Below are 12,186 nucleotides of genomic sequence, written 5' to 3'. Positions count from 1 at the left end.
ACTACTTAAGGCAATACACTACCATTTGTTGTGTTGTACTAACTTAATATAGTTCGATTTAGGAAATAGTTCTTCATACAAAACAAATACTACAAAATTCTGATATGCTTTTTGAAATCTTTCTTTGATGATTACACATAGACCTCTGTAGTACTTAAATAACCCATTGGTTTGAAGTTACTTGTTATATTTGTGATACTAACCTACAACAATTGTGCAAGTAGTATAGTGTCATTGTATAACAGCAAAACAAGCTAGTGCTCAGGTATGAGGACTGTTAACTGAACAAATTTGTGGTTAGGTCAGGTCAGGTCATAGGGTTTTACGTGCACATTCAGAACAAACTGTTGTAGTGCACGCCTGTCGTGGGCACAAGGCCAAGGCCGGCTCCTCCATCCATGACAGGAAAGGTGGGGGGGGGGGGGGGGGGGGGACCCGCCTACGCTGGCAGGTGCAATGGAGCACCAGCAGCCCGATTGAATCGGTAGCAGGCGGGAGGGGTGGTGGTGGTGCTATGGAATTTGAATGGAGCTGTTAATGCCAAAGAGAAAAGGTGCGCATTTTTGTTGAGGAAATTTGGCGCAATTTTGAACGGTCGGTCGAAAGGTAAATGTGCGAGCTAGTATAGGTTTTGAATCCAGAATAGCTCGTTAGTGGGTCGAGAGTAGCTCGAATTTGTGGTCGACCTCTATTGATTTTTGTACTCCCTAAAATTAGTAGTCACATGACCCTCTCAATAGTGTGGTGTTTTACAGAATGGAACCTTTAAATGTTAAAACACCATGACAGAAGTACTTTATCTAAATAGGTCCTGTCAGCCCGATTTTGTATGTGCCGGTATGATTAGACATGTGTCATTCCTTTGTTCTTACATTCATCATTTAAGAATAATAAGTTAAATTCGGGAATGAAAATGACACTGGACCGAAAAAAACAAAAGCACCGTAGAGTCTTAAAAAGTAGGTGGTTTTTAATTTCTATAAATTTGTCAGTTTTCAACTAAACTTTTCACAACACCTTTATGATCCATATAGTCAAAGGACAAAACAGTTCAATCATAATCATTACTAATTCCCCCCCCCCCCCCCACCAATTTTTTTTTTTTTAAATTTAAACAGTGTGATATTAATTTTTTGACATGAAGACATTTTTTTCCTCAAGATCCTAGTACATGTTTGTAAACAAGAAGAATTATCACTGTTTGAATTTACATTATAGAACCCAATAAATGATTTAGAATTTCAAATAACGAACTCTAGAAATACCTCTGCCACATCTTCAAAGCTTGTTCCCACTGTTGGCGATTCTTTGGGATCTGCCACTTCAACCTGATCCTCAACAGAGCTAAGGAGTTTGGCTGTGAACTCATAGACATCTATGATGTTGCTAAATATCACCTCCAGATCCTGACAAAAGATATTACATATCAATTCATTATGCTATAGTCAGAAGAAATTCAAGCACATCTACCCAGTATTTTGCCAATTTCCAAATTTTTTCAAATTAAATCATACAAATTATAAGACAAGAATCCAGTAAAATATACACTTATTTACGTTTATATGGCATCAAACATATGATTAAGGACCACACAGATACTGAGAGAGGAAACCAGCTGTCGTCACTTCATGGGCTACTCTTTTCGATTAGCAGCAAGGTATCTTTTATAAGCACCATCCCACAGCCTTTGTTACACAAGTTGTGGAGCACTGGCTGGAATTAGAAATAGCCCAATGAGTCCGACGGGGATCGATCCTGGACCAACCGTGCATCAAGCGAACGCTTTACCACTGAAATCTGCTTGAATTCAAACACATATATGATGCTAACTTCAAAATTATTACAAAAGCATCATACAGCTTCATTAGGCAAAAGGTTGCAGTAAAATATAGACATGATATAATCTTTCAAAATATTCCATGTGACTATGAATGAATCTGGTAAATGGAGCTCTAAAGACTGTGATAATATTAAATTACCTTGCTCCTGGGAAACAGTTCAACAAATGGTGCTCTAAAGACTTTGATGATCATGTTGAGATCTCTCATGTACTGGGTTTCTTCTACAATGAAGTCTTTCACTATTTCCTCATACGTCGTTGACTCTCTGTGCACTGGTTCATCTTCCACGGTCAGGGACATATTGTCTTCCTCTTGGGAGAACATATCCATCAACACCTGAGTGAAACAATAGCTTAGAAATTAGCCAATGTACAATAATGCAGGTAACAGTTACACAGGTTTGACATATGAAGTGGATATATGTGGAAATCTGGTGAGGTCCTTTTATTCACACAGTGTTTAATATTGTCCTAATTTTTAACAAAATTTTATACTAATTTTAAAAATGTGTTTATATAACCGACACCAGAAATTTATCCAGGCGATCTGTGGGTTCGAACATAGGTCCCGTAACAAAAGAAAGTGGCTCTGAAAATTCCCAATTTCTGTACTAAAATTCCTGATATATATTTAATTATGTCTGTTCTAATAAATTAATTTAACAGTGATGTACTACATCATTCAGTGGCCTGAAAATATATCCCAAGTATGATTTACCGGCACTAATTTCCCCAATCTCTCCAGTCATGGGACCATGACATATCCTGGATAAATCCCTGGACATTGGAAACTTCAATGAGTTTATTGCCATTGTAATATCTTTACAACAAACAGATCCTTTTTGATGACTAAAATTGTTTTATTAATATTTTCCTGCTTAGAATACCAGTATATGTATAAACAAGGTGTTTGTTGTGGTCCTAATGTTTGTAAGTAGCCCAAACGAAAAGATATATATATATATATATATATATATATATATATATATATATATATATATTATATTATGACAAAAATTAACAATGACTGCCAAAAACAGTAGCATAAGACTGCAAACACACTGGACAAACAAAATTTTAAAATTTTTAAAATGTAATTTAATTAAATGTAATTAAAATGTAATTTTAATTGTCAAAAAGGACAGTCCCTTTAAAGACAATTAACAAGTGTAGTAATTAGCTGGGTGGACATTTTTTTTTTACCTGGTCTGCACATATTGCAATTTTGATGTCTTGTGAAGTTATTTCATTATGTCGAATATTTTTTACATAGATCCCAGTAAACTGAAATACAAACATAGAAAATTACATTATTAACACTTAAACATATACTTAATCGCAAACAAATGTTTGCATAAAATACAGTAATTAACATGAGTGGCTGCATATTGAAACAAATTTATTTAACAACGCTTCAAAACACTTTTAACCAAACAGGGCAATTATTGACCTTAGTTGTATTAGTCAAACTCCTAATACTTTACTGTCTGGTTATTAGAAGTAAAGAAGTCGGTGACACTGAATAGTGGGTTCAGAATAAATGGATTTTGGTCTTTAACTTTCAGACTTGAGTGTTAACATTAAAATTTGGTTTACAAGAAATTCAATTTTTATGAGAATTTGCTTTTGAGACATTTCAGGGTGTACACCACCAAATCAAATCCCATAGACGACAATAGTAACATATGTGGCTAAAACTCCTACCTGCAGCATATCAATCAACCACAGATATAAATATTACCACTTCTCATCCTTAAAGAAAATCAGAAAACATTGGGGGTTAAGCTGCTCATTTCAGAGATAATGAGTAGCATCTATGATTACCCTAGTTTCACACAAAATTTGAGGGTGTTTTTTTACAGGTACCTCATACATGTTTCAAACACAAGACTACTCAACACAGAGGTACTAAATAAAATAAAATTGCATTCATCTTTTGCTCAGATGAAACTAATTTTTTTAAACAACAAACACATTCACCATCAATGACAGGACTTGTGGTATTAACTGCTCTGTCAAAAGTTGGATGCACCTCAAACTTTGACCCAGCAGGTGAGGTCAGTGTTTAACATGCACATTCAGAACAAGTTGTTGTAGTGCACACCTGTCCTGGGCACAGGTGCCGGCCTTGGCCAGCTCCTCAGTCCAGGACATGAAATTTGACCCAGCCGCATTTTATTTGGTTTAATACTACCATCACTGCATATCTTATATGGTTGGGTTTTTAAAAAATAAATAAGTCATTGTATTGCAGCAACATTACTGCATAGAGGTCAAGTTAAAAAATAAACTTGAAAATGTACCAATGTATCAATAACAGCCAAGTTTGTTTCAATGAGGGTCCTTTACTAACAGACTTATCCTTGCTCAACGGTCTACCCAAATAGAGTAAAATCAATAATATTGGTAATAATCACCTTCAAAATGTCTGCAGCAATGTATTCCAGAACAGCCACGATATACAAAGCCACCTGATAGTCCACCTTATGTCCCAACAGATCCTACGGCAAAAAACAAACAATTAAATTTATAATTTTTTCTCAAACAATTATAAGCAAAATAAAATAAGTAAATCAATATATTGTTAAAAAAATAAACGAAGTGAAAAAGAAGAGAATGGAAAAAAACATATTTCTCTAGCTTCTTTTCAGGTAGGAATGGTTGTAGACAGGGTTAGATAATTTAAAAAAATTGTTAAATTAAGAATAAAATGAATACATATATATTTAAGTATCTATCAGTATCGGTGATGGACAAAATTACAAAGATCAAATTTCCAAAATGCAAAAATTAACCAGTATAGATCAAAGTAAGCACAGAAAACTCAAGTTACATTCAGCTCAGCACACTGTATATTTTCACCTATAAGGAAAACATAGTTTCATAAAATTACTATCTTCTAACTTCAAGGGAACTTATAAGGGGTTAGAAAATTATGTACACCCCCCCCCCCCCCCCCCCCCCAGTTTGTGGACAGTATTGCAATTTTTTTATTGTTGAATTATGTGCAATGCAGGCCAAACATCTACATCATCAAATAAATATGTAATTTAAGCCTTATAAACCTGATACTAGTGATAGTAATATCTTTTGGTGGAACACAGCGGTTATTGTGGCGAAACTAAATTGAAAATCTGACATTACACATTTAGCATAAGCATCACAATTAATGCCAGCCATCCATTACTGAAGATTTCCTGATGGAATCATTCAGGTTAGGACCAAAAGGATCCCATCGTTTAGTTTTGTAAATTTATATTTTTAGCCATTTTAACCAATATTTTCATTATAGAAGTTAATTTAGCAATCATGTAATTTGTTTTAATGAATAATGGATTAAGTTGAATTATTTTTCACTAATCTACATCTCCAGGGCTTCTAGATCATGGTAGACCCACTCCCATTGCTACTGATATTCAATGATGGGCTAGTAAATAAGTGCTATTGCCATGCCCGATGGCTAACGACAAAACATTGTCAAATGCTGCATTTAAGTCTATTTTGTAAATATGAATATCCTGTCCACACCTCATCCCCCAATCTTAGTGTTTTTAAGCTCTATCTCCCTCTTTAGGCGACATTATTACTAAAGTAAAATTGTACTAACTTAAAATAAAGTAGGGCTAGTGAATTTTTAATCGTGGCTAGTAAATTAAAAAAATCACTGATCCCATGGCTAGAAGCCCTGATTCTCCATTATATATTATAAACATAAACTACATTACTAGTACTCAGTCTTGAGTTCATCGTTCATTAATTTTAATAACTTATCATGGCTAGCTCTGGGTCAGCAGAAAATTTCGCCAAATTTTCTATTAAACTTTAAAAATTGCACAAAACCAGATATTTTCTATCAAAAATATCAATTATTTAATAAAATTATTTCCCCACTGAATTATAATAAAATTTGCCAGTTGTTTTTGAAATGCGCAATAGGTGAATCTGGTGAGTGCCATAGCTAGCCCTGCTTATACTTACTTTGAGTAGGGGATGCACTTTATCAACAGGAAGCACCAGAGAGGAGTTCTTCTTGCCCTTCTCCAGAGCCCCTTGAGCATCTCTTATTGCCCACTTGTCAATGGGATGAGGGAAAGTCTTCTGGACGCGGTCCTCGACGTCCTGCACGGTGTGGGGCTGTGAGTGACACAGGGTCACGAGGAGCTGCATCATCAGCTGCTCTATGTACTCCAGAGCATCATCCTTCGCACTCAGGCCAGGGTGCACCTGACGCTGCACCTGAAACAAACAGTAAATGTTCAGAAACTTTATACGTAACTTTGAAAACGGTCCTTCGTTCTCCACAAAACATTATTAAACTAAAACTATACTGCAGTGTTCGAGATTAAAATGTTTGGCCAGTATCCCAGTTGGATACTAACATTTCAAAATCTGGAATCCCACCTGAGAATTTAGTATTATATGACATCCCGGTGGGATACTGGGTTCTTGAAGTCTGGTAAACAAAATTAAATTCTGGTATCCCCGGGATATCGGGATACCGTTAATCTCGAACACTGCACTGTATGTTATGTTTAGATAAACATACAGTATCTGTACAGTGAGAACAGTAAATAATATTACTACATAATGAAAATATATCTGTATTCTTATTGGTAAAAGATGAGACAAAATACTATCCAATTAATGAGTAGGTAACGTAATGCAACATCAACTGCTAATTCTAATGTAAACAAGCACAAACTTGTGACAAAAGGCTTTGCTGTTCTTTAGCAAAAATATAACATCTTTAGTCATACCGAGTTGAATTCCACAAATACGACAAAAACAAGGTCAGTAATTGTCGAATTGTGTATGGAATATATCGCAGATTTAGAAACGTACATGATACATCAAAATGCAGTTGGAATCAGCACTCTCAGAATTTTATTACAAATAAAAAATGCATTTGAAGGTAATCGGTAACTGTTCAGTATAAATGTATGTTCAGATTGATCACATTTTGTGTTTTATTTTGCTATTAATATGATTTTGGCACTTTTGCTGGTTATGTCTCAAATTTGATTTTTTGTCTTGGTAATGTTTCAACTGTTTATTTCTGCATGTCTCTGCTTGTCATACAACATCATAGGAGTATGTGACGTCACTAAATCGCATCAACTTTAACGCATTGCGGGAAATTATAAGCATTGGCGTATTTCAATTCTGATAGACAAAGCAGGAATGTACAAGTCTTATGGATAACATTATGTAATAAAACAATTATTGACCACATTTCTGGCAATATCATATTTTATGGAGCGAAGAAATTTATATTTACCTCGGCCGTTGGCTTCTGTCAATATGAATTTCTTCAGTCTATAAAACATGATATTGCCCTCAATGACGGTCAATAATTGATCAGTGTGTCTGAAGGGATTTTATAATAAGAATAATACTGGAAATACAAATGAGTCGAAACCTATAGGTTACTAGGTATGTATTTTGTGGTGACCTGTACATGGATTACAAGACGCATTGCATATATTTAGAGACCTTGCCATAAAAACAAAAATGAAGGGAGTGATTAACTGCTGATTAATTTAGATTATGATATTACCATATTGTCATTATTGATCACTATTTAATCCTTTTGTAGTACTACATAGCCAACAATGATGGTACACCAACTACATATTTGTATCTGCTGTCAACCGTAATCTATTAAAGCCAGCTGTGGCCTGAACATATGTACAATGGCTTATTACAAATATTTTTCCTCTAACAATTTCATTATCACCACAATTGCAGATCTTGTATATCATGGTGTCATCAATAACCTTGGTAATAACAATAATGGAGCACATTGAAGAAATCTCTTTGAAAGAAATATTGAACTGTTAATAATTATGCTACTTAATATTCAGGGCTCACCTTGGATCAAAATGACCCGTAGCAAAAAAATTTGCCAAATGGAACTTTTATTAGCCATAATGAAAATGTTTTAGTCAAAATTGTTTTGCTCAGTACAGACCCTATCTATATATGAAAATACAGGTCATATTTATATATGAATATGAAAATGCTTAATTTTCAGTTAATTATGTACAAAATGGAATACATCTGAACAACAAAACCGTATTCCCTGATCAAAATTAAAGACTGCAATGAGATGGGGGCAGTTAATATATTACTTTGATTTTTCAGCGGTGGGGATGCACTATCTTCAGAGTTGGAAGAAGAAGTTTGTTTTGTTTAACGAACCAAGCACATTGATTTATTAATCATCGGCTATTGGATATCAAACATATGGTCATTTTGAAACAGTCATAGAGAAGGAACCCGCTACATGTTTTCATTAGTAGCAAGAGATCTTTTATATGCACCATCAGACAGGATAGCACATACCACAGCCTTTAATACACCAGTTCTGGCACACTAGTGTGCACTTTACTACTGGGCTATGTCCCGGCCCCATTCAAAGTTGGAGATCCCCTGTAATCACCCTCCTCTGCTTCTAAAGCCTATGACATTAAATCAACAAACATACAGAAATATGGGGGTGGGTGGATGTTTATGGATGATGTTGTTTTTAATTTCCTTTCTTCTTCCTTTTCCAAATAAAAATTTGAGAACTAATACTTTTTCCAAAAAGAGATCATTATTTCTTTAAAATAGCATTCATTGTTGGTTTGAATTGCTTTTATTATTATTATTATTATTATTATTGTTAATAAATAACCCATCAATTCCGCACCCCAACAATTTTGTAATTTGTGCCATGCTGTTGCTGTTGTCGATTTCAGCGCTGTGAAATATCTAGATTAAAAATGCTGACTTCACATGTTATTACAACTATTCTCCAATGATTAATAAATTAATGTGCTATAGTGGTGTCATTAAACAAAACAAACCAACTTTTTACAACTATTCCATTGATTAAAAAACAGAAAAAGATAATAAAATTTAAATTTAAGGTCTATTTAAAATCCAGCTAACTTTTGAGATGTTACCTCACAGACTTAAAAATATAATATTTTATCTTTGGAACAAATGTCATGATTATTGTAAATTAATTTTATTCAGAGTACATTTAATTGCAATTTGTATAAATACTGTATGGTCATTTCCCACAATCGCCATCTGCATGCATGCTCTCGACCAAGGGTGCGGAATCAACAAAAACATTGGAAATAAACAAAACTGCAGTTGATGTGAACAATTACTGGGTTTTTTTTTACAAATTTACATAAAGATTTACTTGTGTGTAATCTTATTGTTTAATGTCCACAACGATTTCTCTTGACAGATGTGGTCACAGCTGACTATGAAGCGTGACCTATATTCACACTGACAGCATGAGCCTATTTGTCCTTAGGCCCAGAACTAGTACAATATTTTCCCATTTATTATGCACACCAGTGTATAATGCGCACCCCCCACTTTAAACATTTATCCCAAGAAAGAAAAAACATAAACCACAATATAATGTGCACTGTTTTTTTAAAACCACAAAATCGACGGTGAATACAAGATGTACCGTTTTCCCATGTCACCAAAATTAACGAAAAGCGAAAGCAGAGGTATATTCAAGAAACAAAACTTAATTAAACATAGCCTAGTACTTGCGTACTTACATGTCACAGATTCACACATGCATAAATGAAAACAAAATATATACCCATACACCGTTAATGACTAAAAAATAAATGAAAACAAAAAATATAGCATATTACATTTGGTTCTTGTGCCTACCGTAAATGCACAAGCTTTCTAAATTTATAGTAGTGTTGCATATTTCTGGTTTGACGGAAATGGCCGAATTAAATCTCATGGAAATTAAAAATATTTATGGTCCAGTTTTGTCATTTTTGTGTACTTTTTGGCGAGGTATGGATGCTTTTGTACATTTATTTTGCATTTATTACAACCATTGCAAGTATAAAGCAATTTTTAAAGGAACATTCCTGAGTGCTGCAATTTTTAAGATCTTATCGACTAACATACTTTTTGACGACTGTAATTACATATATCAAATATATTTTTCTGAATAAAATATTAGTGGCTGTATATTAAATGTATTTCTGATCGTTTTAATATTTGTACTAGGTTAGATTTCATTTTATTTCTTAAGGAAGATTTTTTCATATACATGTACGAAATTATTTGAAGACAAAATCCAGTTTGGGTTTCTTACAAATATTAAAACGACTAGAAACACTTTGAATATACAGACACTGATATTCTAAACAAGAAAATATATTTAATATGTAAGTTTAATCATAGAAATATTTTATTAGTCGGAAACATCTTACAATGCAGCAAACTCGGGAATGTCCCTTTAAGAGGGTTTTGGCGTTTCATTGTAACGAACACTGAAAATAACCTGTAACCCCCATTTTTAACCTGTATTTTTCAAAAAAAAAAGTGTGCATAATACATGGGAAAATACGGTTTGTGTATTGAAATTGACACACATTGTCGGTCAGTTTTTATTACTTTCAAGCAATCACATGAAGTATCAAAAACAATGGAGTGGGTGTGCAGCAATAGAAATAATCTAGAAAGTTACTTGTCTGCCAATATTTTCTCTTATCCAAATAAGTGATTTGTTTTATTCAAGTGCAAGCATGATGTTTTTGATTGCTCAAAATAAAACTGCACTGAACTTTGAAGATTTTCTTGTCCACTGGACAACCATTGAGGTACATTTTGCTTGTCCAAGGAGATTTTCACTTGTTACGACAAATGGACATGTGCTTATTTCCAACACCAGAGTGAGCACTTGCCTTTCCTGGTGAAGACTAGAACAAAAAATGGCCATGAACGGAGGGTGAAAACGGAATTGGCATGCCACCATGTATATGTGTGTGAAACTTTGTTAACAAATTGTAAATATTTCAGAACTGTTAACAAAATAACTTCCTGGGTTACATTTAAAGTAAGTCCTTATTAATATTATCTGGAAATGTTTTAGAACAATATTTTTTCTAACAATCCAGGCTTCTAGATTATAGTAGCCCCACTCCCATAGATAGTGATGTTCAATGTTGGGCTAGTAAATAACTACTAATGCCATGCCTGACGACTAGTGAATTTTTCTTTGTCAAAAGTTGCAGTTAAGTCTTATTTTGTAAACATGAATATCCTGCCCCCAACCCAATCCCCCAATGTTAGTGTTTTAAAGCTCTATCTCCCTCTTTAGGTGACATATCTGATTATTACTATTATTTAATAAAATTGTATTAACTTACACTAAAATAGGGCTAGTGAATTTTTAATTGTGGCTAGTAAAAAAAATTTAAATCACTGATCCCATGGCTAGTAGATTTTATCAAAATTCTAGAAGCCCTGCAAAACATTTTTAACATTTGGTGACAGGCTCAAATTAATCGACATAGTAACTCTGACAGGCACCACAAAAACAAAATCTATTTAAAGGCCTGTAATAGTACTAATACAAATATTAATTTAGGACAACAAAAAATGTCTTGTTGATACAGATATTCTAAACAGAAAAAATTATTTTTTACGTAATTGTAGTCATCAAATAGAATCTCTTAGTCATAGTAGTAAACTCAGGATTGTCCCTTTTAAAACAATAAAAAAAATATAGTATTTTTTTTTTTTAAACATGAAAAATTGAGTCAAAATAAACAATTCACATATTTATTAGTTTAGGCAGACCTTTTTCATGATTGTCTGCCTGCATAATTGTTTATTGTTTTCTTGATGTCATCTGTTACACATGGAGATCATGACTCATTCATTTGTTAGGTATTACAATATTATAATAAAATACAAAAAAAATAGCATGGTCATACAACATAAAATTGCTAAATTTTTACACAAATAATCAGTGTCAACTTACCCCTCTCAAAGCATTGATGAAGATGCCTTTCCATTTTGCTGCATTCTCGTCAGAGAGAAATGTGTGGCCAGATATGTCAGATGGAGATGGGAACATACCGAATAGCTGTAACTATGCTATGGTATACAGAAGTTCAAAATTGGGCCTGCCTCGTATTTCCCTGGCCCAGTCATGTTTAACATACAAGGGACATAACCTTGATATTCATTTTCACATTATGGCAAAGCATCTAAATGGATTTACATGGCTTACGGTTATTGATAAAACTAAGGCATTGTTATTACATTATGCAGCAATCAAAGTCATCACAGACGCGATTAATTAATGTTGTTTACGCTAAGCAGCTACATGTAAATTTCCGCATTTACAGGAAATGTCTTCAAGAACCTGTCGAACACGCATGCGTATTTGTAATTCGTCATACTTTTACGACACAATTTAAGAAGCATGCATGATTTATACAATATTTGATTAGGGTCTGACATCATTCAACATTACATCTTCAATTTCGTTTCATTTAGAATATATGTATTGATTT

General features: G+C 33.7%; 1 protein-coding gene across 1 annotated transcript in view; it reads right to left on the bottom strand.

The window, feature by feature from the left end:
• The window catches only part of LOC121371241 (son of sevenless homolog 1-like), a 37,850-nt gene extending 25,828 nt beyond the window's left edge, over window positions 1-12,022 (bottom strand). The window contains exons 1-6 of the mRNA XM_041496981.1: window positions 11,649-12,022; window positions 5,819-6,076; window positions 4,258-4,341; window positions 3,044-3,124; window positions 1,980-2,177; window positions 1,266-1,406 (exon numbers count right to left, since the gene is read on the bottom strand). Coding sequence (XP_041352915.1) covers window positions 1,266-1,406; window positions 1,980-2,177; window positions 3,044-3,124; window positions 4,258-4,341; window positions 5,819-6,076; window positions 11,649-11,744 — 858 coding nt within the window. The 5' untranslated portion in view covers window positions 11,745-12,022. The remainder of the gene's footprint in view (window positions 1-1,265; window positions 1,407-1,979; window positions 2,178-3,043; window positions 3,125-4,257; window positions 4,342-5,818; window positions 6,077-11,648) is intronic.
• Window positions 12,023-12,186: the final 164 nt, after the last annotated feature.

Source organism: Gigantopelta aegis, chromosome 4 (assembly GCF_016097555.1).
Source record: "Gigantopelta aegis isolate Gae_Host chromosome 4, Gae_host_genome, whole genome shotgun sequence".
Lineage (NCBI taxonomy): Eukaryota > Metazoa > Mollusca > Gastropoda > Neomphalida > Peltospiridae > Gigantopelta > Gigantopelta aegis.
The sequence above is the reverse complement of the archived record's forward strand: the minus strand, read 5'-3'. Positions and strand labels throughout refer to the sequence as shown.